Genomic DNA, 27486 nt, shown 5'->3' on the forward strand with positions numbered 1-27486 from the left:
TTTACTGATTTTAATATATGAGCTTCTTGAAGAACAAAAACTATTTCTTAGACTCTTTTGTGTGATTCTTTTAGTTTTGCTGGATTTTTTTTTTTTTTTTTTTTTTTTTTTTGAGATGGAGTCTCACTCTGTTGCCCAGGCTGGAGTGCAGTGGCGCAATCTCGGCTCACTGCAAGCTTTGCCTCCCAGGTTCACTTCATTCTCCTGCCTCAGCCTCCCGAGTGGCTGGGACCACCGGTGCCCGTCACCATGCCTGGCTAATTTTTTGTATTTTTAGTAGAGACGGGGTTTCACTGTGTTAGCCAGGATGGTCTCGATCTCCTGACCTTGTGATCCACCCGCCTCAGCCTCCGAAAGTGCTGGGATTACAGGTGTGAGCCACCGCGCCCAGCCTAGTTTTGCTGGTTTCTATGAATTTAGAATCATTCAGTTCTTTAGCTGGCTGGTGCCTCTGTGACAACTAGTATTTACGGCTAGCAAACCTGGATAAGTGCACATCAGCTCTCTCTTGGATCACCAGTGGTAAAATCAGACTCTTCTTTCTTAGTGAGAGATGGTCTGGAGATGTCTGGATGCTCAGAGCGTGTCCACGTGCAGCAAGCAGAGAAGCTGCCAGGGGCCACAGTTTCTGAGACGAGGCTCAGAGGCTCTTCTATGGCCAGCTCCGTGGCCAGTGAGCCAAGGAGCAGGAGCAGCTCACTCAACTCCACCGACAGCGGCTCCGGGCTCCTGCCCCCCGGGCTCCAGGCCACCCCTGAGCTGGGCAAGGGCAGCCAGCCCCCGTCACAGAGATTCAACGCCATCAGCTCAGAGGACTTTGACCAGGAGCTTGTCGTGAAGCCTATCAAAGTGAAAAGGAAGAAGAAGAAGAAGAAGACAGGTACCCTCTGTAGCTGGCACACACCCACCTGGAGTTACAGTCTTTCCAGATTCTCTGGGAGTGCTACTGCTCACTGAGTGAGCAATGGTCCATACGTCCAAAAGCAGAGAACACATACATTTCTTCCCCAAAGGACTTTTACTGCAAAATACTTCACATTAACGGAAAATACACACACACACACACACACACACACACAGTAAGGTCTAAATGATGACAGAACACCTGTGTACTCACCACCCTGCTTAAAGGGTCTCGGTTTTGTACTTTTCAATATTTATTTGTTTATGTATTTTTATTATTTATTTTTTGCGACAGAGTTTCGCTCGTCGCCCAGGCTGGAGTGCAATGGCGCAATCTTGGCTCACTGCAACCTCGCCTCCTGAGTTCAAACGATTCTCCTGCCTCAGCCTCCCGAGTAGCTGGGATTACAGGCGTGCACCACCATGCCCAGCGAATTTTGTATTTTTAGTGGATACGGGGGTTTCTCCATGTTGGTCAGGCTGGTCTCGAACTCCCAAACTCAGGTGATCCGCCCGCCTCAGCCTCCCACAGTGCTGGGATTACAGCGTGAGCCACCGCGCCTGGCATAGTTTTCAGTATTTAAATTAAAATGTCGGGGCCGGGCGCAGTGGCTCACGCTTGTAATCCTAACACTTTGGGAGGCCGAGGCGGGCAGATCACGAGGTCAAGAGATTGAGACCATCCTGGCCAACATGGTGAAACCCCGTCTCTACTAAAAACACATAAATTAGCTGGGCTTGGTGGCATGTGCCTGTAATCTGAGCCACTCGGGAGGCTGAGGCAGGAGAATCACTTGAACCCGGGAGGCAGAGGATGCAGTGAGCTGAGGTTGCGCCACCGCACTCCAGCCTCGCAACAGAGCGAGACTCCGTCTCAAAAAACAAAAAAAAAAAGTGTTGGTTTATCCATGTATACCATTGATTAAACCAGAGATTCTGTGAGCCTGGGTGGAAAGTCATGGAAACCGGAAGATCTATGCTGGTAAATACTTGGGACATTTTATGTTTAGTATTGAATATGATACCAAATATGGGATTTAACATTGAATTTTTTTCTTTTTTTTTTCAACTTTTATTTTGAATACAGGGGGTCCATGTGCAGGTTTGTTACACGGGTATACAGCACCCAGGTAGTGAGCACAGTATGCAGTAGGTGATTTTTGACCCGTGCCTCCTCCTCTCTCACTCTGGGAGTCCACAGTGTCTGTCCTTCCCATGTTTATGTCCATGCGTGCTCAATGTTTGGCTCCCACTTACAAGTCAGAACATGCTGTTGGTTTTCTGTTCCTGCTGCATTAATTTGCTTAGGATTACGGCCAGCGGTTCCATCCATGTTGCTGTAAAGGACAAGATTTCAGTCTTTATTTTTATTTATTTATTTATTGGAGACATTTTCACTGTTGTCACCCAGGCTAGAGTGCAATGGTGCGATCTTGGCTCACTGCAACCTCCGCCTCCCAAGTTCAAGCAATTCTCCTGCCTCAGCCTCCCAAGTAGCTGGGATTACAGGTGCCCACTACCACGCCCAGCTAAGTTTTTGTATTTTTAGTAGAGGCGGGGGTTTACCATGTTGGACAGGCTGGTCTTGAACTCCTGACCTAAGGTTGCCCACCACCTTGGCCTCCCAAAGTGCTAGGATGGCCTACAAGCGTGAACCACCATGCGCGGCCTGGATTTCATTCTTTGTTATGGCTGTGTAACACTGAATTTTTTAAACCTTTTACTCCTTGGTTCCTATTAATCCTCTCTAGCTAAGATGACTGCAACATTGAAGGAAATGTTATTAGATTTCTAAGCATTTTAATAATTATAAAGAATTGGTTTGTGACCCAGGTGAACATCTCAGTTTGTCCCGTTTTTTCTTAGCTGGCATTTCTTGAATGAGGCCTCAAACCCATGGATTTGTTCAGTACTTGCATGCATAGAAAGCATCTCTTTGTTGGGATTATTTGTACTTACGAGGTTTATTCTTCATTCACCAAATATCCTTTATTTAAAATATTTTTTCTTGAGCCAAAAATATGTGTGCGAGTTAGTCTCTTACTAATCATATAGAACCGTGCCTTATTTTGAATGTTCTTATTCTGAATTAGAAGGTGGAAGCAGGAGCACCTGTCACAGCTCCCTGGAATCGACACCCTGCTCCGAATTTCCTGGGGACAGTCCCCAGTCCTTGAACACAGACTTGCTGTCGATGACCTCAAGTGTCCTGGGCAGCAGCGTGGATCAGTTAAGTGCAGAGTCTCCAGACCAGGAAAGTGGCTTCAGTGGTGAAGTGAACGGTGTCCCGCAGGAAAATACTGACCCCGAAACGTTTAATGTCCTGGAGGTGCCAGGATCAGTGCCTGATTCTCTGGCTGAGGAAGATGACATTAGAACTGAAATGCCACACTGTCACCATGCACATGGGCAGGAGCTCCTCAATGGAGTGAGGGAAGATGTGGGAGGCAGTGATGTCACAGGACTCGAAGATAAGCCGTGTCCTGCAGACGATGGACCAAATAGCACACAGTTACCCTTCCAAGAACAGGACAGCTCTCCTGGGGTGCATGATGGGGAAGACGTCCAACCCATTGGCCCCCAAAGCACTTTTTGTGAAGTCCCCCTCCTGAACTCACTCACTGTGCCTTGCAGCCTCAGCTGGGCCCCAAGTGCTGAGCAGTGGCTGCCTGGGACCAGAGCTGAAGAAGGCAGCCCCGTGGAGCCCAGCCAAGAGCAGGACGTCCTAACTAGCATGGAGGCCTCTGGCCACCTCAGCACAAATCTCTGGCATGCTGTCACTGATGATGACACAGGTCAGAAAGAAATACCCATCTCTGAACGTGTCTTGGGGAGTGTGGGAGGACAGCTGACTCCGGTCTCTGCTTTGGCGGCCAGCACTCACAAGCCCTGGCTTGAGCAGCCTCCACGGGATCAGACGTTGACGTCCAGCGATGAGGAGGACATCTATGCCCACGGGCTTCCTTCTTCATCCTCGGAGACAAGTGTGACAGAGCTCGGACCTAGTCACTCCCAGCAGGACCTGAGCCGGCTGGGTGCAGAGGATGCTGGGCTGCTCAAGCCAGATCAGGTATGTGGGCTTGGGTGGTGGGAAAAGTAGCTAAGGCTTCTTTCTTAATGGGAATAATTGTCAAGACTGATTATTTTCCTTCTCATGGAAAGAAATTCTATTACTACTGCAAAATCCATAGGCCAACTCTGTTTTCAAGTCTGGGTTTCAGGGGATTTCCAGCACAGGGACTAAGAGTGGCTTGAACTACTTCTGACCTGTTCTACCCTGCTCAGTAACCTGCCTCCCCGACCAAGGTAGCGTCTTTCTGTTTCCTCTGACCCCACAAGTGCAGGCTGGTGTAGGCACTTTACTGTTAGCCATCGTAGGGCAGGGCTGAATTGGCCTGGGGCCATCTCAGAAAACCAGTGGGCAGAGGACTGTCCACCCGTGGAGTAGAGAAAGCTCTGAGCAGTTTGGAGGCCGGGAGTCTCCTGTCCTCCTCCTCAGACCCCTCCAAGGAACCATCTGCAAGAGCACGAGGCCATTTCCAGAACTGCTGTCTCCTCAACCTCCAAACAGTGGCTCCAAGGCTCCCCTGCAAGCTGTACAGGAACCAGTTTGGAGTAACCAGTCTTTGTAGGTCCACCCAGCACATGTAACTAGGAGATGACTTTTAACTGTCCTTGAGCATTTTATATTAAAAGTGATTTTTTTAAAAGTGCCTACTTCCCTTAGCAAGTAATTATTACTAGATATATTTGTTTCAAAACTGCGTATTGCCGTGTCTCCTACTGACTGTCGATGTGAGGTATGAATTATGGCTGCGCACTTACAGCCACGTGTGCTTTCCACAGTGTACACTGGCTTCTCTCAGTGCTAGCAGTGTGACGCTTGGTCAGTGCTCACCATGTGCAGGTATCCCACGAAGCACTTTACAGGTTTAACTCTTTTATTTCTCTGAACACGAACTATAAAATAGGCACTCACCTTGTCCCCATTTTACACAGGAGAAAATGGAAGCATAGAACAGCTAGACAGCTTGCACAAGGTCACATAGCAAGTGAAGGGTGGGCCCCAGGACCCCTTTGCTTGCCCTCTGTGCTGTCATGCCTCAGAAGTGAAACATGCTGCTTACTTGTTTTGAGACAAAATGCCATAAGGCTGGCTTTTTTTTTCTTTTTCTTTTTTTTTTTTTTTTTTTTTTGAGACAGGGTCTCACTCTGTCACCCAGGATGGAGTGCAGTGGCGCAATCATGGCTCATTGCTGCCTCGACCTCCCCAGGCTCAAGTGATCCACCTGCCTCAGCTTCCTGAGTCACTGGGACTACAGGCACGTGCCACCATGCCCAGCTAATTTTTGTATTTTTTGTAGAGAAGGGGTTTTGCCATATTGCCCAAGCTGGTCTCGAACTCCTGAGCTCAAGCAATCTGCCTGCCTCGGCCTCCCAAAGTGCTGGGATTACAGGTGTGAGCTGCTGTGCCTGGCCAAGGGTGGCCTTTTATTCAGTCATCCGGCATTTATCTTTTCAACACAGTGGTTCTTGAGTGGCCTTGACTGTCAGCTTCTGTGATTGTGCTGGGGACCACAGTGCAAATGGCAGCTAGTTGTGGATTCCACCTTCCTGAGCCTCAGAGTCTTGAGGGGGAGCCAGGTATATGTTCACATCCTCGCAGTTGAGTGGGACTCAGGTGAGGGTACTGAGCAAAGTGCAGGGCTGCGGGAAGCGCAAGCAGCATGGCCCCCTAATGTCTGGGCGTTAGCCAGGCAGACTGTCGGTGGGGTGGGGTATTGGAATTCTAGGCCAGAAATTTAGGAAAGCCCTTACTTAGGTGACAGAGATCCTGGCCCTTTGAGCCCCTGACCCCTCTAACTTCCTCCCTTCCTCATCCCACTCCAGGTAGCTGGGAAGCCAAGACATTTTATGGTGTGTTTCTATTTGGAGGTTGGGTGTGGAAGTAAGACTTGCCATGGTGAGCAGGGCTGGATTGAGAAGAGTTGGGCACCATTTTCTTTGAAGTAGTTAACTTCTATGTGGGTATCTGTACAAATACATTTATTTTCTTTGCATTTATTGAAAAGTGTTAAAGTACAAAGACTTTATTTAGCTTTGATTTTTAAAAGAATTCTAGCAAGGTCGGGCGCAGTGGCTCATGCCTGTAATCCCAGCACTTTGGGAGGCCAAGGTGGGCGAATCACCTGAGGTCAGGAGTTCGAGACCAGCCTGGCCAACATGGCGAAACCCCGTCTCTACTAAAAATACAAAAATTAGCCAGGTGTGGTGGCAGACGCCTGTAATCCCAAGTACTCAGGAGCCTGAGGCAGGAGAATTGCAAATTGCTTGAACCCAGGAGGCGGAGGTTGCAGTGAGCCGAGATTGCGCCCCTGTACTCCAGCCTGGGCGACAGAGCGAGACTCTGTCTCAAAAAGGAAAAAAAAGAAAGAAAGAAAATATGGTGGAAAAAAAAAAAAAAGACAGTGGTAGTGCCATATATCCAGTGCCTCTGTAATGATTAGACTACAAAAAATGGACTAGCATCCAAATGTTGAAGAACCTGGCTCTTTGTGTAAGGTGAGGTATGCCTGCAGAATAATAGCAGCTCCTTCGTAACGTGATGTGATGCTCTAAGCGTTACATTTGCAAAGGTGTTAGAACAGGAGAAAATGTCATTCAGGGACTCCAGGGAGTCTTTGTAGGGAGACAGGAGCACACGTTTCAGAACGTTTGTAGTAGAGGGGTGTCCACAGATAGCAGGAGTTGGGAGAAGGGTTGACTTGGCTTCTTGCTGACCCCTTTTGCTGTCTCGTGTTAATGATATCCTCTTGCCTTTCTTACTGACAACAGTAAGCCAAGTGTGGCTGTGTCCTCTGCCACAGAACTCACTGGCTCTGCCCTTGTTAGTTTGCAGAAAGCTGGATGGGCTATTCGGGTCCCGGCTATGGCATCCTCAGCTTGGTGGTCTCCGAGAAGTATATCTGGTGCCTGGACTACAAAGGCGGCCTGTTCTGCAGTGCGTTGCCGGGCGCCGGGCTGCGCTGGCAGAAGTTTGAAGATGCTGTCCAGCAGGTGGCAGTCTCGCCCTCAGGTTCGCCTCCCCACTCTCCCTGCTCCCGCTCCCCGCCCCGGGGTGCAGACATCTTAGTTCAGGGCTCCCCTGCAGCAGCTCTGGGCTCACGCTGCCCTGTGTTCACCAGGTTTGCCTCTTCCGGAACGTTTGAGGGGTTTTCTCCAAAGAACGTGAATTGCTTCTTTGGATGTCAATTCATAGTGTAAATGGGTGTTCAGTTTGAGTTTTTGTTTTCTTTATTAATTGCAATGGTAAGCTCTGATCATATTTTTGTAAGCTAGACAAAAAGTTTGAAAATTGAGGGACTTTTTTAGGGATATTAATATACAAACTCTTTATAAAAATAATATGTTTCTGTTTCTCATTGTTGCTTTAAAGCAACCGAACTAACGAAGATGGGCCCATGGATATGTTGGATGTATTTCAGTTATTTGGCTTCCTCTTTAGGAATTCTGTTTTAATGAGCTCTCTGCTGTGGGTGAACAGTCTACTCCCTGACTCTAAAAGGAAAGTCCATTCATTCCTTCATGCTGCTGTTAGGCCATTGTTAGTGAACTGGAGCTGGTGTTTCCTGAAAGACATTCTCCTGGGCTGGAAGACCTCCCTTATCTCCTTATCTGCATGGAATCATTTGCTTGTTTTTTCTTTTTCTTTTTCTTTTTTTTTTTTTTTTTGAGACGGAGTCTCACTCTGTCACCCAGGCTGGAGTGCAGTGGTGTGATCTTGGCTCACTGCAAGCTCTGCCTCATGGGTTCACGCCATTCTCCTGCCCCAGCCTCCCGAGTAGCTGGGACTACAGGCGCCCACCACCATGCCTGGCTAATTTTTTTGTATTTTTTTGGTGGAGATGGGGTTTCACTGTGTTAGCCAGGATGGTCTCCATCTCCTGACCTCGTGATCCTCCCACCTCGGCCTCCCAAAGTGCTGGGATTAGAGGCGTGAGCCACCGTGCCCAGCTTTGCTTGTTTTTTCTTCAGGTTGTGTTGGCCACGTCGGCACCTATGCTAGTGGGGACGCTTTTGCCTTGAAGCAGCCTGGTTTACTGTCAGGACATTGGAATAGAAGTCAGATGAAGCCAAAGCTGAGTTGGTGGCTTGGGACCTGTCTGTCCTCTGTAACTTCACTGTGTTTCCGGATGAATTTCCCTTAATTCTCCCTGGTCTGTGTCACTGTTTAAAATATTAGTTTGTTCAGTGTTGTTTTTCTTGCTTGCTTTCACTGTTTGTTTGAAAAATATTTTTCTTTAGAGACTGGCTAACAACCCACTCCACAAGCTGTCATTACACAGTTGTGCATTTTAATTCATTTCTCGTTGCTGTTGTTTACCTTCAGGTTTGTCTCCTTAGCCTTTTAGAACTTTGGTTCTATTCCTGATTACATTAGTTACTTGTATTCCCAGGCCCCTTGGTCCCTCACTGTGCTAGCGGGAACTCTGCATCTCCACGAGATTCACCTGCTCAGTTGACGTGTCCTTCAGGGCCCAGGCCCATGTCCTTGGTGGGCAGCAGAGCCCTTGTGCCAGGGGTACCACAGGCAGAGAAACCTGACAGGCCCTCTAGTCCAGCCCAGCTGGCACTCGGTGATCACTGGTGGCCCCTCGTCTTGCCTGCGTTGGCCTGCACCAGGCCTCCAGCTGCAGCGCTATCCTGTCTTCCCTCTCCTCTCTCTTCCTCCGTCTCTTCATCAGAGTCTCCTTCACAGTGAAAACGGGCCAACTCAGTGCAAGTGTGTTCCTTCTGTGCATCTTTTCCATTCAGCTCATCCAGAACTGATCCTCCTCTTTGAATCCCTAAAGGACTTTTTCAGCCTCTCCTAGGGCACTAGTTGTGCTCAGGATGTTTATTTGGAGACTTATCAAACCTAATAATGTCATCAGTGTTTCTCCTCCTGTGTGAGGAGTGCCTGTCATGTGCCCAGCTCTGTGGCCATGTGGTTGACCTGCCCCCACCTGCAGTCTTTAGAGCAGCCCTGTAAGGTGGAGATGATCCCCACTGCCCAGGAGGAAAGTGAAGCTTGGAGACGGGCGGTGACATGGAGCCTGAAGCTGCATAGCCGCTGCTGGGTGGTGGCCAAGGGCCCAAACCTGGGTCTGGTGGCCTCTTTCCCCACTTGGGGGGACAGAACAGGATGTGTTTTAGAAATCTTTCTCCTCTCAATGCCCAGCATGAAGACTTTCGTGTAGAAATATATTCTAGTATTTATTGGACAATGAATAGAATTTTTATTTCCATAGGAGCCCTTCTGTGGAAGATTGAACAGAAATCTAACCGGGCTTTTGCTTGTGGGAAAGTCACCATCAAGGGGAAGCGGCACTGGTACGAAGCCCTGCCCCAGGCAGTGTTTGTGGCCCTGAGCGATGACACGGCCTGGATCATCAGGACCAGTGGGGACCTGTACTTGCAGACAGGTAACCGCGGGCTGCGCTCAGGGGCCTGCCAGCTCTGCCGTCACTGCCTCTGCTGCACCCTGCTTTGCTACTAACATGCTTACCACAATCACTATGATTAAGAGGCTAAATCCATTCGAATTAAGATGCTTCTGGGAAGAGAGTATTTGCCATTTGGCATGTATTAGCAGTTTCCTGCATTGACACAAACTCAACCCGGGACAAATTTAGGGCAAAAATGAATAGGATTATATGGTGAGATACAGAAACAGAATCTTATTCTCCTATGGCCAACCACCGCATATCACGTATCCTACAATGTCAGATCTTAAGAGGAAAGAATACAGAGGAAGGACATAAAATTCATTTCCCCCTTTAAGCTAAAGTTTAAGTGGCTGCATGTTTTTTTTTTGGCCATTTCAAAGCCCGGCTCCTATATACTTATTTACCTGTAGGCCAGGAAAAAACGAGAATAAATAATTTGCTCTTTTTTATTTTGAGACGGAATCTCGCTCTCTTGCCCAGGCTAGAGTGCAGTGGTGCCATCTTGACTGACTGCAACCTCTGCCTCCTGGGTTCAAGTGATCCTCCTGCCTCAGCTTCCTGATTACAGGCTGGAATTACAGATGCCCACACCACGCCCGGCTAATTTTTTTGTATTTTTAGTAGAGATGGAGTTTCACCATATCGGCCAGGCTGGTCTTGAATTTCTGACCTCAAGTGATCTGCCCACCTGAGCCTCCCAAAGTGCTGGGATTACAGGTGTGAGCCACCACACCAGGCCATAATTTGCTCTAAATAGCAGTTCAGGCTGGGTGTGGTGGCTCATGCCTGTAATCCCAACACTTTGGGAGGCCTCGACAAGCAGATCATCTGAAGTCAGGAGTTCAAGACCAGCCTGGCCAACATGGTGAAACTCCGTCTCTACTTAAAAAAAAAAAAAAATACAAAAAATTAGCTGGGTGTGGTGGCGCATGCCTGTAATCCAAGTTACGTGGGAAGCTGAGACACAAGAATCACTTGAACCTGGGAGGCAGAGCTTGCAGTGAGCTGAGATCGCACCACTGCACTCCAGCCTGGTGACAGAGCGAGACTCTGTCTCAAAACAAGACAAAACAAAAATAGCAGTTCAGCAAGTCACAGGAAGCTGCCCTCAGGGAAGTTTTTAGCTGATGGAAGGGCACAGTGGGACTTGCTTATTAAAAATAAGCTGTAATGACAGTCAGTGTTTACTATCAGCAGGATGGGGAAGGATCTTCCACCAGCAATGTGATTTATCAGTATCTGGAAGGACTGTGGGGCAGGAGTTATCGTTGGTTGTCCAGAGGCCACGTTGGATTTTATGTAAAGATCAGTCTTCCAGGCGTTTAATATTGTTGATTCCAGGATAATGTTGTTGTTGTTGTTGTTGTTTTGAGACTGGAGTCTCGCTCTATCGCCCAGGCTGGAATGTAGTGGCAGGATCTCGGCTCACTGCAACCTCCACCTCCTGGGTTCAAGCGATTCTCCTACCTCAGCCTCCCAAGTAGCTGGGACTACAGGCACGTGCCACCATGTCCAGCTCATTTTTGTATTTTTAGTAGAGGCGGGGTTTCACTATGTTGGCCAGTCTGGTCTCAAACTCCTAACCTCGTGATCTGCCTGCCTCAGCCTCCCAAAGTGCTGGCATTACAGGCGTGAGCCACTGGCCTCGGGAGCATGTTTTAATCTCTGCTGTGAGTCGTCAGCTGGGGATGAGTCTTCAGGTTGAAGCCCTTGCACAGCTGGCTGTCTCCTAGCTGTGTAAGAACCTCTAGCCTGGGTGCACAGCCATGCTGGCTTCATAGGCCATATGCTGGCCCAGGTCTCTCCAGCCTAGTTCCTGTGTCTTTCTTTAAATGAAAGTAGCTCTGGCAAGGCACATGCACATCTAAGCTGCCAGGACATTTGAGCTTTGGTCATGGGGGAAGACAGGAGGTGCTTCTGGCCTGGGGGTGAGGAGCGAGTGACCTCTAAACCAGTAGTGCCAGAGGAATCACCAGGACAGTGGTTTCACATGAGCTGGCCCCACCCAGACCTGCTGGATTAGGTCCAATCCCTCTGGAGACTGCTCAGGAGTGTATTGTGTAAGAAGTCCTGCAGGTGATTCCCACCTAGTTTAGTGGAAGGAAATATCACCCAAGGACTGCAATACCATAGGTGCATCTGTGATTAGTCACGGAGCATATCTGAGTACCGAGACCTAATTGCAGGCCTAAGGTCGAGGAATACAGGGTTGTAGGCGACAGTTGGTCTGTCTGCTCCCCTGGGAATAGCCTTTGAGCTCATTTAGGCATACTTTATTGACAGGCCACAAGGAGGCAAGGGAAGAGCCCTAGACAGGGAGCCAGGGACCCTAAGCTTTGGCCTGCCACTGCCTTGCAGTTTGACAGACCTCAGATTTCATCTGGGAAATTCGGGGTTTCATTTTATTAGTGGAACCTCGCACCCAGTCAGAGCAGAGAGGAGCCGCCGTGCTGGAGCTCTCTGCAGGGACGACTGCAGGCCTCAGGTCCCTGGCAACTCCAGCAGCACTGCAGCCCTCTCTGCCTGGAAGAGCCGCTCTGCCCTGCAGCCTCTGGGCCTCCATCTGGCCACTCTCCTGCTCTTGGCTTTTGTGTTCTTCTCTTAGAACTTCTTAAGCTACATTGGGACACCAGATAATTCTGAATTGTTCAGTTTTCAAAGAGTGTCTAAAACTGCTTTCAGATAGATGTTACATTTAGGCAGAATTTAACCACTTTATGTTGACTAAACCTGACAACAAAAAAGCAGCCGGACAGGGCAGCTCCCGCCTGTAATCCCAGCACTTTGGGAGGCTGAGGTGGGAGGATCTCTTGAGCCCAGGAGTTTGAGATCAGCCTGGGCAACGTAGAAAGGCCCTGTCTATATTTTTAATTAATTAATTAATTAAAGTTTTTTTTAAAGCACTCATCATGAAAGAACATAGCAAAATACCAAAAAAGGAAAAATAAGCCAATAACCAAGTCAAAATGAGGCGTGGAGTTCTGACTGTGTGTCTTTGGGGCTTCTTCCCATCTTCCTGGCAGGTCTGAGCGTGGATCGCCCTTGTGCCAGAGCCGTAAAGGTGGACTGTCCCTATCCGCTGTCCCAGATCACAGCCCGGAACAATGTGGTGTGGGCGCTGACAGAGCAGAGGGCCCTCCTGTACCGGGAGGGCGTGAGCAGCTTCTGTCCGGAAGGCGAGCAGTGGAAGTGTGACATCGTCAGGTACTGGTGGGCCGGAGACTCCTTTCACGTCGTGCTTGTCCTACCCTTCGTTCTTGTCCACTTGACACCACAAGGCACCATGAGGCTGTTCCTGGGAGGCAGCACCCGCAGCCTCCATGGCTATAGGCTAAGCTTGAATCTCTGCCTAATTCTGACCAGCAAACTGGATGTCGAGTCGGAGCTCACTTTTTAAAAATGCTGCCGCCCTCTGTGCAGCCCTGAGCATCATAGCGTCATGAGTCTGTCATGACGGTCTCTACTCAGAATTGCCCACCGTCAGGTAGTTCCGGTTTAGTGTCTGTGACGGCTTAGGTCCAAATATTTTTCTTGATTTTCATGCTATCAATTGAAGTTGATCTCTGAACTGTAGCTTTTTTTTTTTTTTTGATATAGGTTCTCACTCTGTCACCCAGGCTGGGGTGCAGTGCGACGGTCATGGCTCACTGCAGCCTTGACCTCCGGGCTCAGGTGATCCTCCTGCCTCAGCCTCCTGAGTAGCCGGGACTACAGGTGCATGCCACCATACCCAGCTAATTTTTGTGTTTTTTGTAGAGATGGGTTTTGGGTTTTTATCATGTTGCCCAGACTCATCTCGAGCTCTTGGGCTCAAGCAATTCTCCTGCCTTGGCCTCCCAAAGTGCTGGGATTACAGATGTGAGCCACTTTGCCTGGCCCGATCTCCGAACTGTAATTTATTAAGCTATTTTTTTTTTTTTTACCATTCAAGATGTTAGTTACAGAATTGCCATCAGATCATTTTACTAATATGGAAGTATTAATAGTCCTTTGAAAAACTAGATTGGGATATTCTTGGTTTGAATTTAGCAAGCCAATAAACTTTCAGTGAATACCTATTAAGAGCCAGAATGGTCCAGGTGTGGCGGCTCACGCCTGTAATCCCAACACTTTGGAAGGCTGAGGCAGGCGGATCACGAGGTCAGGAGTTTGAGACCAGACTGACCAACATAGTGAAATCCCGTCTCTATCAAAAATACAAAAATTAGCCAGGCGTCTCAGGAGGCTGAGGCAGGAGAATCACTTGAACCTGGGAGGCGGAGGTTGCAGAGAGCCGAGATCGCACCATTGCACTCCAGCCTGGGTGACAGAGCAAGACTCCATCTCAAAAAACAAACAGACAAAAAAAAGCAACAACAACAAAAAGCCAGAATGGTGCTAGGGGCTGGGTACGCCAAAAGGGCTGAGACTGGCCCTGCTCTCACCAGTTCCAGGTCTCTTGGGGGCCCCGTGCATGGATGGACACCCATTAGCACAGATGGCCCTAAACAGGAGTGTGGAGCGTGCAGCACTGAGGGAACCATGGACTCCATGCAGGGATCAGGAAGGCAGCATGCAGAGTGGACCAACAGCTAAGCCTTGAAGCTGACGAGGGCGTCTCCAGCAAAGAGGGCAGTGTCTGCCTAGGTCCAGCTGCACAGAATAGCCTGGCACATCAGGGGAGTTTACAGTCACTCCCTTGGTGAGGGAGGGAGTAGAGAGATGGAGGCGCTCAGGGGCCTTGGATTGGCGGGGGAAGGAGTAGAGAGATGAAGGCGCTCGGGGCCTTGGATTGGCGGGGGAAGGAGTAGAGAGATGAAGGCGCTCAGGGGCCTTGGATTCCTTTTGTGCCTACTCGCTTTTTTCTTAGGTTATTTTCTCTCTTAAGAGTATTCCCGGCCATTCTGGGTCATCAGTGTGTCTTTCAAAAGCTGCCACCCACTTGAACCGTTTATCTTGCACAGTAATTTAACTCAGACTCAAAACTTCCTTCCCTGGCACCTGATGATCCACTCCAGGGTCACGTCTCTTCTCCCAGCCACGCCTGCCGGGAGACCCTGGATGTCCGCAGTCCAGACACGCTGGGCACTCTGCCTGTGGGTGCTGACCCCCTTGTTCTCCTCCTTATTTTCAGCGAAAGGCAAGCTTTAGAACCCGTCTGCATAACGCTCGGGGATCAGCAGACTCTCTGGGCCCTGGACATCCATGGGAACCTGTGGTTCAGAACTGGCATTATTTCCAAGAAGCCCCAAGGAGATGACGACCATTGGTGGCAAGTAGGTGTTCAGCTCTGGGCCACGTGCTGAGGTCTCCCTGACCTTTTCTGCTTCCCCTTTTCTTACTTCTCTCTTTTCCTTAAAGATACTGGATTAAATTTAAAATATTCACTTTTTTATTGTTTGTTTGTTTGTTTTGAAACAAGATCTCCTTCCGTCATCCAGGCGGAAGGGCAGTGGCGCAGTCACGGCTCACTGCAGTCTTGACTTCCTGGGCTCAGGTGATTCTCCCACCTCAGCCTCCCAGGTAGCTAGGACTACAGGAGTGTGCCACCATGCCCGGCTAGTTTTTTGTATTTGTTTGTAGAGACAGGGTTTTGGCACGTTGCGCAGGCTGGTCTCAAACTCCTGAGCTCAAGAGATCCCCAGACTGGGCAGAGTGGCTCACGCCTGTAATCCCAGCAATTTGAGAGGCCAAGGCAGGCAGATCACTGGAGTCCAGGAGTTCAAAGCCAGCCTGGACAACATGGTGAAACCCTGTCTCTACCAAAAATACAAAAATTAGTTGGGCATGGTGGCACACGCCGTTGGTCCCAACTACTTGGAAGGCTGAGGTGGGAGAATAGTTTGAGCCCAGGAGACAAGGGTTTCAGCCAAGATCACACCACCGCACTCCAACCTGGGCAACAGAGCTAGACCCTGTCTCAAAAAAAATAAAAATAAAAAAGAGAGAGAGCGAGGAATCCACCCGCTCCGCCTCCCAAAGTGCTGGGATTACAGGTGGAGCCACCACTCCCAGCCAATAGTATTCCTTTTTTCTATTTGATGGATTAGACTTTGCTGTGTTTGAGTACATTAGAAACATCAAGGACTTTTCATCATAGGAAATAATTTGCAAAACTCTTTGTGTAAATAATGCACTTTATTTATTTTGATATTGTTTATACATTTATTATTATAGGCTAAATAAACCCAGTGACATCCATTTGAAGACCTAGGTAATAATGATGTTTAATTATGAACAAATGTGCTAAGAAAAGAGCCCAGATAATAGGTTTGAAAGCCCAACCCAGAATTAAAATTGAGCTGTCTCTGCTTATTCAGAAGGCCTCTAAGTAAATCGTATTTCAGCAAAGACAGGAGAATTTTCCCACGTGCTTCCAGAAAAGGAAACACTTTAAGAAACAGGATGAGGGTATAATCAAGCTCACTGTGTGTGATTTGGTCCCAGCAAGAGCGCCTAGAATGAATTTCTCTTTTGTTTTTCTTTTCTTTTTTTCTGGGGCAGGGTCTCACACTTTTGCCCACACTGGAGTGTGGTGGCAGGATCACGACCCACCTCAGCCTCCCAAGTAGCTGGGCCCACAGGCACATGTCACCATGCCCAGCTAATTATTTTGGTAGAGACAAGGTCTTGCTGTTACCCAGGCTGGTCTGGAACTCCTTGGCTCAAGCAGTTCTCCCACCTTGACCTCCCGAAGCACTGTGATTACAGGCGTGAACCACCATCCTCGGCCCTAGAGTGGATTTTCAAAGGAGTGTCTACTTTCCCCTTCTTTGGTATAGTTTAGTGTTAGCGTTGCTCCCACAGTCTCCCACTGTGGTAGGTAAGATTGCACTGATAGTCGATGGTCATGAAATATTTGATGTTTCTTTTTTTTGAGACGGAGTCTTGCTCTGTCACCCATTCTGGAGTGCAATGGCACAATCTCAGCTCACTGCAACCTCCGCCTCCTGGGTTCAAGCGATTCTCCTGCCTCAGCCTTCTGAGTAGCTGGGACTACAGGCACGCACCACCAGGCCCAGCTAATTTGTGTATTTTTGGTAGAGACAGGGTTTCACCATGTTGGCCAGGTTGGTCTCAATGTCTTGACCTTGTGATCTGCCTGCCTCAGCCTCCCAAAGTGCTGGGATTATAGGCGTGAACCACCACACCCGGCCAGTATTTGATGTTTCTGAAGTATCTTGTCCCATTGGTTTATGTTTTATTGTCACCTCAGACTTGCTTTGTTGAAGGCTTGTCTTGCATTGACTGCTCTGAGGTCTTTCAGATGAGAATGTAGAAAAATGAGTTGTGTTTGCTCTTTGATAAAATATTTATTGTATATAATATGTACATTGTATACAGACTTATCTAATTTTACATACTAGGTAATATTTGATAGTTATGCAAATGCTTTTAAAATACCTTTTGTGTACTTGTAACCATATATATACATATACACGTAAAAATAGACATATATGTATTTTTGTAGAGACAGGGTTTCACCATGTTGGCAGACTGATCTGGAACTCCTGACCTCAAGTAATCTGCCTGCCTCGGCCTCCCAAAGTGCTGGGATTACAGGCGTGAGCCACTGTGCCCAACCAGGAGTAGGGCATTTATGCCAGTGATGTTTTATGTAATCAAACCCAGCAGGGCAGAAATGTGAGTGAACATCATGGAGAATCAGATTTTGATTCATAAAGAACTTGCCTTACATCAAGCTGCCCAAGAAGAGAGGAGTTTCCTGCAGGGAGGGGTGGTAGGAGAAATGTCTGAGGTATATGAATGCTTTTCAGGAATGTTATAGAAGCAAGCTACCCTTCTGAGCTAGGATTAGAGTCTAGATACCCAGGATGGTCCTAGTTGATGCTCTTGCCCTGGAGTAATTATTAGTCCCAATTCAGATCATAAATTAGTTCATCGCAGCCTTGCACCGTGGCTCACACCTGTAATCCCAGCACTTTGGGAGGCCGAGGCGGGCGGATCACCTGAGGTCAGGAGTTTGAGACCAGCCTGGCCAACATGGTGAAACCCCATCTTTACTAAAAATATAAAAACTTAGCCGGGTATTGTGCCGTGCGCCTGTAGTCCCAGCTACTTGGGAGGCTGAGGCATGAGAATCTCTTGAACCCAGGAGGCGGAGGTTGCAGTGAGCCAAAATAGAGCCACTGCACTCCGGCCTGGGTGGCAGAGCAAGACTATGTCTCAAAAAAAAAAAGAAAAAAAAGTTTCATCACTCTACTTATGATACCTTTTTAAATGCATATTATGTTTCTAAGTACCATATACTGTTGTCCATTGGAAATACCTGATTTAAAAGCAAAATTAAAGCCGGGTATAGTGGTTCATGCCAGTAATCCCAACACTTTGGGAGGCCAAGGCAGGGAGATCACTTGAGCCCAGAAGTTCAAGACCAGCCTGGGCAACATAGGGAGACTTGTCTCTACAAAAAATTTAAAAATTGGCTACATGTGGTAGCATTCGCCTGTATTTGGGAGGCTGAGGTGGGAGGATTGCTTGATCCTGGAAGTCAAGGCTGAGTATGATTGTGCCACTGCACTCCAGCCTGGATGCCAGAACAAGACTGTCTCAGAAAAGATGGCAAAATTATTCTTTCTCACTCTGATTAGAATGAAAGTATTCTTAGAAGGGGTGTAAGGGGGTGATACTTAATCACAAAAGTAATACATGCTTGTAGCAGATCCATGTTGTATAAAAGTGTGTAAAATGTGAATATATTCTTCCATACCTTTAAATCCAACCCTGCGAAGGAGCTGGAGTTAGCATTAGCAGTTTGATGGCATCCTGCCACATTTTTTTGGTCCTTTCACAAGCACACATGTGCACATTTGTCTTTGGATGGTCATCTTGTTACTAGAAATGCAGAGGTGTGGACCTGGGCTAGAACCTTCCCTCAAGGCAGAGAGTCTACACTTGTAACTGCTCTGACAGCAGGGCTTTTGCTTGTCTCCTCCTTCCAGGTGAGCATCACAGACTATGTGGTGTTTGACCAGTGCAGCTTATTTCAGACGATAATCCATGCCACTCACTCAGTGGCCACAGCAGCCCAAGCCCCCGTAGAAAAGGTGGCAGATAAGCTGCGCATGGCGTTTTGGTCCCAGCAGCTTCAGTGCCAGCCAAGCCTTCTCGGGGTCAATAACAGCGGTGTCTGGATCTCCTCGGGCAAGAATGAATTCCACGTCGCTAAGGGAAGTCTCATAGGTGGGTGAATTGCTGTAATTTTCACACTGGCTTTATAGGCAGCCTCACTTTAAAGCCAACATTTAAAGAAAAGCTTTAAGATCTCAACTTGAAAAGGTAATTTAGTGCCAGCGGTATGAAGTGTCTAGTGGAGGCACTCTATGCTTTGTGATCAGTTTCTCTCCTTTTTAAAAAATCTGTCATTCCTAAAACTCAGATCCCTGTGTCTGGATAGTGTTTCCCCTGGAAACCTTTTATGACATAAGAAAAGCAAATGGAGGTCATTTTTATGTTAACAATTTCACATTTTAAATGAAAAAATCTACCCAACCCTAGTGAGAGAGAATGGTCCATTTCCTGGAGGGAAGGTGATCGCCACTGTTGGAAATGCAAGGCTCTGGCCAGGTCTGTGAATGTAGATGCCAGTCCACACATCCTGGGGTTCGCTTCTGTGAGTGAACCCCTTGCTTTTCTCCAGCCCTCTCCCTGCTGCATGGCCTCCACATCCCTGGACTGGGTGTGGCTCTGCCTGGCAGTATTCAGAGGGAGATGAATGGCAGGCTGTGATTGCTCATGTCGCTTTATTTAGGGACACTCTAGAATTATCTGGAGAAAGGGTTTGAAGGCCAGCTGTCGTCCAGAACTAAGATCTGAAGTGGTTTTGTCTATGTTTTCTTTCTTTAACACATTCTTCCTATTTACTCTTTCCAGGCACCTACTGGAATCATGTGGTTCCCCGTGGGACAGCTTCTGCTACAAAATGGGCCTTTGTGTTGGCTTCTGCGGCTCCCACGAAGGAAGGTGGGTCAGTCTTAGCCTTGCTGAAGAATCTAGAGCACAGCTTGGCCATTGGAAAGGTTCAAACCACAGTCTGACTGTGGCCTCGTTGGTGATGGGGCATGCCTCGGAGACCAACCATGTGAGGGTGTCAGAGGCCAGTAGCCCTTGTTAGCTGAGCCGAGGGCCCTGAATCGGGATAGGCCTGACCAGGAGAGCCTCTGAGAGGGACCAAGCATGGTGAAGATGAGAGAAAGTGTCCTGAAGGAGGGGCTCACACAGTGCGGCCACCAGGGCTGGCAGCTGGTGACTTCCAGTGGCACATGGCAGGGGCCACAGCTTCTTTGGGCACCTTGCCATCTCCCCTTGAGAATCCTTCTGTCACCTCCCAGCAACTTCCTTCCGTCTTGTTCACAGCCTCCGGATAACCTGAGTCCCACATTTGCACCCCATTAGGCAGACCTGCCCTGCAGGGGGGTGCTCCTGCCAACCACATTCTGGGCAGAACTCAGTGTCCCTACAGAGTACAGGGTTTGTGAGGGAGCCAGAGCACCGGAGGGTGAGGGAGCTGGCATCTGCGGCCAGGAGAGGCAGTTCCCCCACCCAGTTAGCTGGGAGCCTAGGCAGTCAGGTGACCTCTCTGGGAAGTAGCTGTACCTCTTCCCAGGATTGCATGAGGATGAAATGCGAAGATGCTGTGAAATCTGTGGTGAAGAGGGAATCGTTTGCTTAGTTCAAACCATTAGTCCCACTAGGATGCAGGTGACTGGGTGAGTGCAATAACTTCTTACTCACCAGATTGTTCGGACCACAGTTCTGGAACCCAGAAATCTCTGAAAACAATAAGTTATTTCTTGAGTTTGGCATAAATTAATTTGGCAGCAAAACCTGACCGGATCTCACATAGCTGCCTCCAGCCTTGGTTGATCTGTTGGCTGTGACCGCATCCATGTTGCAGAGATGTTACCGCACTTCACCAAGGAGCGCCTGGCCCTTCCATGGTTGTTTTGTAAACCTCTGGCATACCCATTAGCTTAGGTTTTCAAAAATCCAGAAAAAGTTTGAATTCCAAAACATGTGGCCGCAAGTTGTAGATAATACTTCAGATAATGTCCTGTGACCGAGGTTTTAACTGCCCTAAGGATTATTTGCATTTTAAACAGAATCTGTTAAACCTAAAGTACTTTTTAAAAATGCTGTAGGGAATGAAAGGACATGATTTTGAGGCAAGGATGGGAAGAGAAGCACTTCCAGCTTCCTAAGCCTTCTCCAGCAGCTGCCCCACCCCACGGCCCCGTCCCCAGAAGGCCCGGGAGAGCACCATGGCGCCATCCTTCCTAGGAACTGCCAGCCCTTCCTCCCTCCAGGGCACTGAGTTGATAGTCTTCTCTTGGTAAAATTAACTTTCTATATTAAAAATGCTTTGGTGCCTTTGTTCAAGTGAAAAACTTCCCAGCCCATGAAAAATGGGAGGTCAAAGCCACTAAGCCAACATTGTGGCCTTCATAAAATCTCCTAAGCCTTGCCTTCTTTCCATTTCTTTCCAACATCTCAGGCGTGTTTCTTGTTAGTCGCGGTGTTTCCCTCTGCCTTCTACCTTAAAGTGCTACACCACTCCTGCCCACATGGGAATGGGCGGGTGAGTGAGCTGGCATCCACAGCCAGGTGGCTGGCGTCTGCCGAAAGGCAAAGGCTGCCTTGTGCGTTTAGGGCAGGCGGCTCGGTGCAGACAACACCTCGGTGACAAACATGACCCCTTTCTGCAGGAAGCTTCCTGTGGCTGTGCCAGAGCAGCAAGGACCTGTGCAGCGTCAGCGCCCAGAGCGCACAGTCACGGCCCTCCACGGTGCAGCTGCCTCCCGACGCCGAGATGCGCGCCTATGCCGCCTGCCAGGATGCGCTGTGGGCGCTGGACAGCCTCGGCCAGGTGTTCATCAGGACGCTCTCCAAGAGCTGCCCCACGGGCATGCACTGGACCAGGCTGGACCTCTCCCAGCTAGGTACGGCCACCTCGTGAGTACACCTGCCGGTGCCCTGACTGCCCTAAAACCGCATCACAACGTGACGTCGGACAAAACTGCCTGGCCTGTGTTCAACCTGTGAGAGTTCTGAGAGGATGTTTATAAGTTGCTGAATTTCAGGAGCTCAGTTGGCCACTCTTTCAGACTAGACAGGCTCTGGGTTTTGTCCCTTCCCCTGCCCCTTAGAGTTTGCAGGGCTGTCAGAACCTGAGGAGGGTGCGCGTCCTCAGGTCAAGGGGCCACTCACTGCGAGCGGCTTGAAGGATACTGGTGATGCAGCTGCCCCATCAGTCTGTCTGAATATGGAACATAGCTTTATGACCTGAAAAGCTGAAAAGATGGGTGTTCCCTATGACAGGATCAGTGCCACGTTTGTGCATCTCCTCAGGACAGTACCTGGCAGAGGAGAGTGGCTCAGCACACAGGTGCCAGCTCTCCTTCAGCTCAGCCAGATCCAGGAGGACCTGCATCCACTAGCTCATGCTTTTCTCTGAATCTTCTATCAAAAGCCATGGAGTAGGCTAAGAAATGTAGTGCTATTTGTAGGCCGGGCGCAGTGGCTCACACTTGTCATCCCAGCACTTTGGGAAGCTGAGGTGGGTGGATCACCTGAGATCAAGAGTTCGAGACCAGCCTGGCCAACATGGTGACACCCTGTTTCTACTAAAAATACAAAAAAAATTAGGTGGGCGTGGCAGTGCACACCTGTAGTCTCAGCTACTCGGGAGGCTGAGGCAGGAGAATTGCTTGAACCCGGGAGGCAGGGGTTGCAGTGAGCCAAGATCACGCCATTGCACTCCAGCCCCGGCAACAGAGCGAGATTCTGTTTCAAAAAGAAAGAAAGAAATTTAGTGCTGCTGTTTGTAAATAATTCATTCGTGTTCTAAGAAATAATAACATAAGCCCACAACATTAGATTTCTCTCTGAGTAGATTCTTGGTGGATCAGGCAGCATAGGTGTGGTTTGCCTGAAGGTGGAGTTGTGCAGATGGCCCCCAGGGCCCGGATGAGCCCTGCGCTTGCAGCAGGACTGACTTAGGAACTTCCTGGCTGCAAGGCTTCTCAGTTGCTTTAACTTAGAACCAGCATTTGGTTATGTGGTAGACTTGAATTGTATAAGCATTTAATGTTTGAGAACTCAACCACATGTACTCACCAAAAGAAAAAAGGACAGGGAGAAAGAAGGCAAGAAGAGGGCTGGGCACAGTGGCTAATGCTAATGCCTATAATCCCAGCACTTTGGGAGGCCGAGGAGGGCAGATCACCTGAGGTCAGGAGTTCAAGACCAGCCTGGCCAACATGGCGAAACCCCGTCTTTACTAAAAATACAAAAATTACCTGGGTGCAGTGGCACATGCCTGTAATCCCAGCTACTTGGTTGGGAGGCTGAGGCACGAGAATCACTTGAACTTGGTAGGCAGAGGTTGCAGTGAGCTGAGATCCATGCCTTTGCACTCCAGACTGGGTGACAGAGCAAGACTCTGTCTCAAAAGAAGAAAAAAAAAGAAAGCAAGAAGAGAAGGGCTTGTTCCCCTTCTCCCCAAGCCCCTGGCTGCATTGCAGTCTGTATGCTGTCAGCTGATGAGGAGAGCCTCTTGCCATTCCATAAAGCAAGCATCGTCCTAGACAGCCTGGCAGTGGTTGGCGTGCTCAGCCCCGGGGGCTCCTACAGGGTGCTGAGTAGACATCACCCATTCTTTTGCCTGAAAAGGCCCCTGAACACTAACTCAACTGAAGAAGCAAGTTCTGTTCCAAGGCTTGGGGATTGAAGGTTTGTCCAGGGCAATTTTTGTTCCTTATGCTTTGGGCCTCCCCACCTGCCTTTTGGACCCACCAGTCACCGTCTAGCTTTTTGAGAACACCCGCCTCTCCACATCACTGACAGTGACTGATAGACAAGGCTGAGGCTGAGAGTGGCCTGAACATTGGTGCTGGCTGACCTGCCGCCTGCCCTGGAAAGCCTTTCATTTGTTCAGAGACCCTACTGGTCCTGAGCCGTTCTCCAGCAGCTCTGACCCAGACTAACTGGAAAATGCTGCTAGTTCCCTCTGGGGGTAAAAATTTTAGTCCAGGGCTTGATGTGTATTCTCCCTGCTCCTGAATCTTGAGCACTGTGGGAGGCCGTGTTCACCTGCACCATTTGGGTGAGAAGCAGAACTGTTTCCCTTGCACGTCCCCTTCCCAGCCCCTCCAGGAAGGCTGCTGCACCATGGTGGGGTTCAGGGTGAATGAGCGTCATGCCAGGTTCTGCACTGCTGGAGCCAGCCCTGCCTGGGCCTCCTGCCTCCAGCACAGCTCATGCCTCCCTCCTAGCTCGATCCAGTCCTCCCAGCACCAGCTAGCTGACCAAAGTGGTGCAGGTCTCTAAGGTGTGTATTTGGGCTTCACTGGGAGGTTTCTCTAGGGGAGAAACCTGGCTTGAGTGGGATTGAGTCTCAAGAGTGTGAGGGAAACAGGAACAAGTCCATCCTGAGTCCAAGATGGCCTTGGGCCCTCTGGTGTTCAGCAGATATTCATTGAGGGGTTGGGTGTGTGAACAGAGGGATGGCCTGGGGGTCCTGGTTGCTGGGGATGGGCAGGTTTTCACTGAGCCCCTGTGTTCTGCCTGCAAAATCATTAGCAAATCAGTGTCAGTATCCAGCTGACCCTGAAATGAATCAGACAGGCAGTGGGTGCAAGGAGGTCACAGGCAGAGGTGTGGGGACTCATGGCAGAGGCAGGACAGAGCTGGGCCCCAGGCAGGCTCTGGACTCTGGGCAAGCTGCTGTCGCCTTGAACCGCAATTTCCTCTCCGCTCTTTCTTTTTTTTTTTTTCCAGATGGGGTCTCTGTCTGTCACCCAGGCTAGAGTGCAGTGGCACAATCTTGGCTCACTGCAACCTCTGCCTTCCCAGGCTTAAGCAATCCTCGCACCTCAGCCTCCCAAGTAGCTGGGACCACAGGCGTGTGCCACCATGCCCATCTAATTTTTTTGTTTTTTGAGACGGAGTTTCGCTCTGTCGCCCAGGCTGGAGTGCAGTGGCACGATCTCGGCTCACTGCAGCCTCTGCCTCCCAGGTTCAAGCAATTCTCCCTGTCTCAACCTCCCGAGTAGCTGAGATTACAGGCACCCACCACCACACCTGGCTAATTTTTTGTATTTTTAGTAGAGACAGGGTTTCGCCATGTTGGCCAGTCTGGTCCTGAACTCCTGACCTCAGGTGGTCCGCCTGCCCCGCCTCCCAAAGTGCTGGGATTACAGGCGTGAGCCACCACGTTCGGTCCCTGCTAGCTTTTGTATTTTGAGTAGAGATGGGGTTTCATCATGTTGGCCAGGCTAGTCTTGAACTCCTGACCTCAGGTGATCCACCTGCCTTGTCCTCCCAACGTGCTGGGATTACAAGTGTGAGCCACCATGTCCGGCCTTAGTTTCCTCTCCTTTCTAATGGGAGCAGCAACCCCCAAGCCCAACCCCCTGGAGGATGCACAGGGCATCGCGTCTAAATGTCAGCCATCTCCGGGCAGTGTGGTCATCCGAAGGCTGTGACACGTCTTGCTTGGGGGTGCTCTCTAGTCTTTGTTAGCTGCTGCTGGTGGGGCTTTTGCTTGTGTTGCCCCAGTTTGTACCACAGGGAGGGCAAATCCAGCATCTCTTGTTAAAGCACCACCTCGCTTAGTCCTTATCCTGCCCTGAACTTTAGATTTTGTTTATTTATCTGGTTGATCTTGAAATGTCAGATTAAGACTCCTTTCCTGTTTCCTACACATCCTGAGAGAATGCAGCAAGTCCAGGGTTGGCAGCTTTGTGTTGGGGCAAGGGAGGTGAACAGGCGACCAGGACCCCCAGGTCATTCCTCCGCTCACACACCCATCCCCTCAACAAGTATCTGCTGAACACGGGAGGGCCCGAGGCCATCTTGGACTCAGGGTGGACTTGTTCCTGTTTCCCTCTCGCTCTTTTTTTTTTTTTTTTTTGGAGATGGAGTCTCGCTCTGTTGCCCAGGCTGGAGTGCAGTGGCGCAATCTCGGCTCACTGCAAGCTCTGCCTCCCAGGTTCACACCATTCTTCCGCCTCAGCCTCCCGAGTAGCTGGGACTACAGGCTCCCACCACCACGCCCGGCTAATTTTTTGTATTTTTAGTAGAGACGGGGTTTCACCGTGTTAGCCAGGATGGTCTCAATCTCTTGACCTCGTGATCCGCTCGCCTAAACCTCCCAAAGTGCTGGGATTACAGGCGTGAGCTACCGCGCCCGGCCTCCCTCTCACTCTTAAGTTGAGACTCAATCTCACTGAAGCTGAGTTTCTCCCCTAGAAAGAAAGACCACCTCCCCAGCCTTCACTATGCCAGGGTAGGGGCAGTGAGCATCAGGCCAGGGGCACCAGGTGTTCAGTTATTGGGCTCTCTCCAGGTATGGTCTGTGTCCTGCAGGAAAAGCAGGTAGGTCAAGAGACTTCTTTTTTTGTTTGTTTGAGACAGAGTCTTACTCTGTTGCCTAGGCTGGAGTGCAGTGACACAATCTTGGCTGACTGCGAACTCCGCCTCCTGGGTTCAAGTGATTCTCCTGTCTCAGCCTCCCGAGTAGCTGGGATGACAGGCATGCACAGCCACGCCCAGCTAATGTTTGTATTTTTAGTAGAGATGGGGCTTCACCATGTTGGCCAAGTTGGTCTCGAGCTCCTGACCTCAACTGATGCACCTGCCTTGGCCTCCCAAAGTGCTGGAATTACAGGTGTGAGCCACTGCGCCCGACCCAAGAGACCTTTTAATAATTACGTATTTAAGTGAAAATGTTGAATGCAGGTGTGCTGTCTGCCCAGGAGCCCATGTGTGACTGTGCATGGCGGCTGCCATCAGGTGGCCTGCATCGAATGGGGATTATTGACTGTAAAGGAGAGTCAACAGGCTGACATGGCTGCTGCCTGTGTCACTTATCTGGAATTAATTGGGGTGCTTCATTTATTTTTTACAAGTCAGCAGTGGGCCAGGTATAAGCCTAGTGCTTTGGGAGGACTGCTTGAGGCCAAGTGTTTAAGACCAACCTGGCCAACATAGCAAGACCCCATCTCTAAAAATATTTGTTAAAGTCAGCAGTCGGGGGTGCATGCAGCAATGAATGGAAACACAGTAACTGCATTTGAGGATTTTGTTCAATATCAAATTTAGCCTCCCCCAGTTGTGCTCTTTTTCCTAACTTCGCTCCTCTGCTCCCACTAAATTCCCTTTTTTCCTTTTTTTTTTTGAGACAGTGTCTTACCATGTTGCCCAGGCTGGAGTGCAATGGTCTGATTTTTGGCTCACTGCAACCTCCGCCTCCCAGGTTCAAGCGATTCTCCTGCCTCAATCTCCCAAGTAGCTGGGATTACAGGCCTGTGCCACCCCACCCAGCTATTTTTGTATATTTAGTAGAGACGGTGTTTCACTGTGTTGGCCAGGCTGGTCTCCAACTCCTGACCTCAGGTGATCCACCCGCCTCAGCCTCCCAAAGTGCTGAGATTATAGGTGTGAGCCACTGAGCCCTGCTGCTCCCAGTAAATTCTGCTGGAAAGACCAGAGTGCTCTTTTGGCCAGTCGCTCAGCAGTGTCCTGGCCATCTACCTGAGGATCTCCCTGCTTCTGGACCTCTGCTTCCCTCCCACCACTGCCAGGGTGGAGCCCCCTCATCACCAAGTTGCTGTACTGCAGTAGCTGCCTCCTGGCACCACGTGTGCCCACCTCCCACCACGGCTACCAGAGCTGTCTTCCTCAAACCCAGCTCAGATGGTGTTGCCCTCCACCTTACGTGGCTCCACACTACCACTAGAATAAAGCTCCAGTCTTTGGTGTGGCGCCCAGGGTCTCGCAGCCGGGCCCGGCCTGCCATTCCAAGGCCTCGTGCGTCGGGGGCTCCAGCCACTCCTGGCCTTTGTGTTGGGGCTCTGGCTAACTTTCGTATTTTGGGTACAGATGGGGTTTCACCGTGTTGATCAGGCTGGTCTTGAACTCCTGCCCTTCCCTAATGTGCCGTGCACGTTCATGCCACCCATTTACTTCTCTTCCTGGGGCCTAGCATTCCTTCCGTGGGCTGCTTTCCTTCAACTCTTCTTCCTTCAGGACTCAGTTGAGATTGCACCTCCCCGCCAAACATTCTTCATTGACTGTCCCCATCATAGCACTG

General features: G+C 49.6%; 1 protein-coding gene across 2 annotated transcripts in view; it reads left to right on the forward strand.

Annotated features, from left to right (window-relative positions):
• The window catches only part of TECPR2 (tectonin beta-propeller repeat containing 2), a 141444-nt gene that overhangs the window by 68871 nt on the left and 45087 nt on the right, over positions 1-27486 (forward strand). Inside the window, exons 8-16 of one of the 2 annotated variants that reach the window (XM_054449317.2) lie at positions 548-880; positions 2997-3973; positions 6796-6979; positions 9195-9368; positions 12416-12596; positions 14506-14647; positions 18335-18575; positions 19266-19355; positions 21098-21331. In XM_054449317.2, the coding sequence (XP_054305292.2) occupies positions 548-880; positions 2997-3973; positions 6796-6979; positions 9195-9368; positions 12416-12596; positions 14506-14647; positions 18335-18575; positions 19266-19355; positions 21098-21331 (2556 nt within the window). The remainder of the gene's footprint in view (positions 1-547; positions 881-2996; positions 3974-6795; positions 6980-9194; positions 9369-12415; positions 12597-14505; positions 14648-18334; positions 18576-19265; positions 19356-21097; positions 21332-27486) is intronic. The other variant, XM_063652074.1, reaches the window with a different exon arrangement.

This window comes from Pongo pygmaeus, chromosome 15 (genome assembly GCF_028885625.2).
Source record: "Pongo pygmaeus isolate AG05252 chromosome 15, NHGRI_mPonPyg2-v2.0_pri, whole genome shotgun sequence".
NCBI classification, from domain to species: domain Eukaryota; kingdom Metazoa; phylum Chordata; class Mammalia; order Primates; family Hominidae; genus Pongo; species Pongo pygmaeus.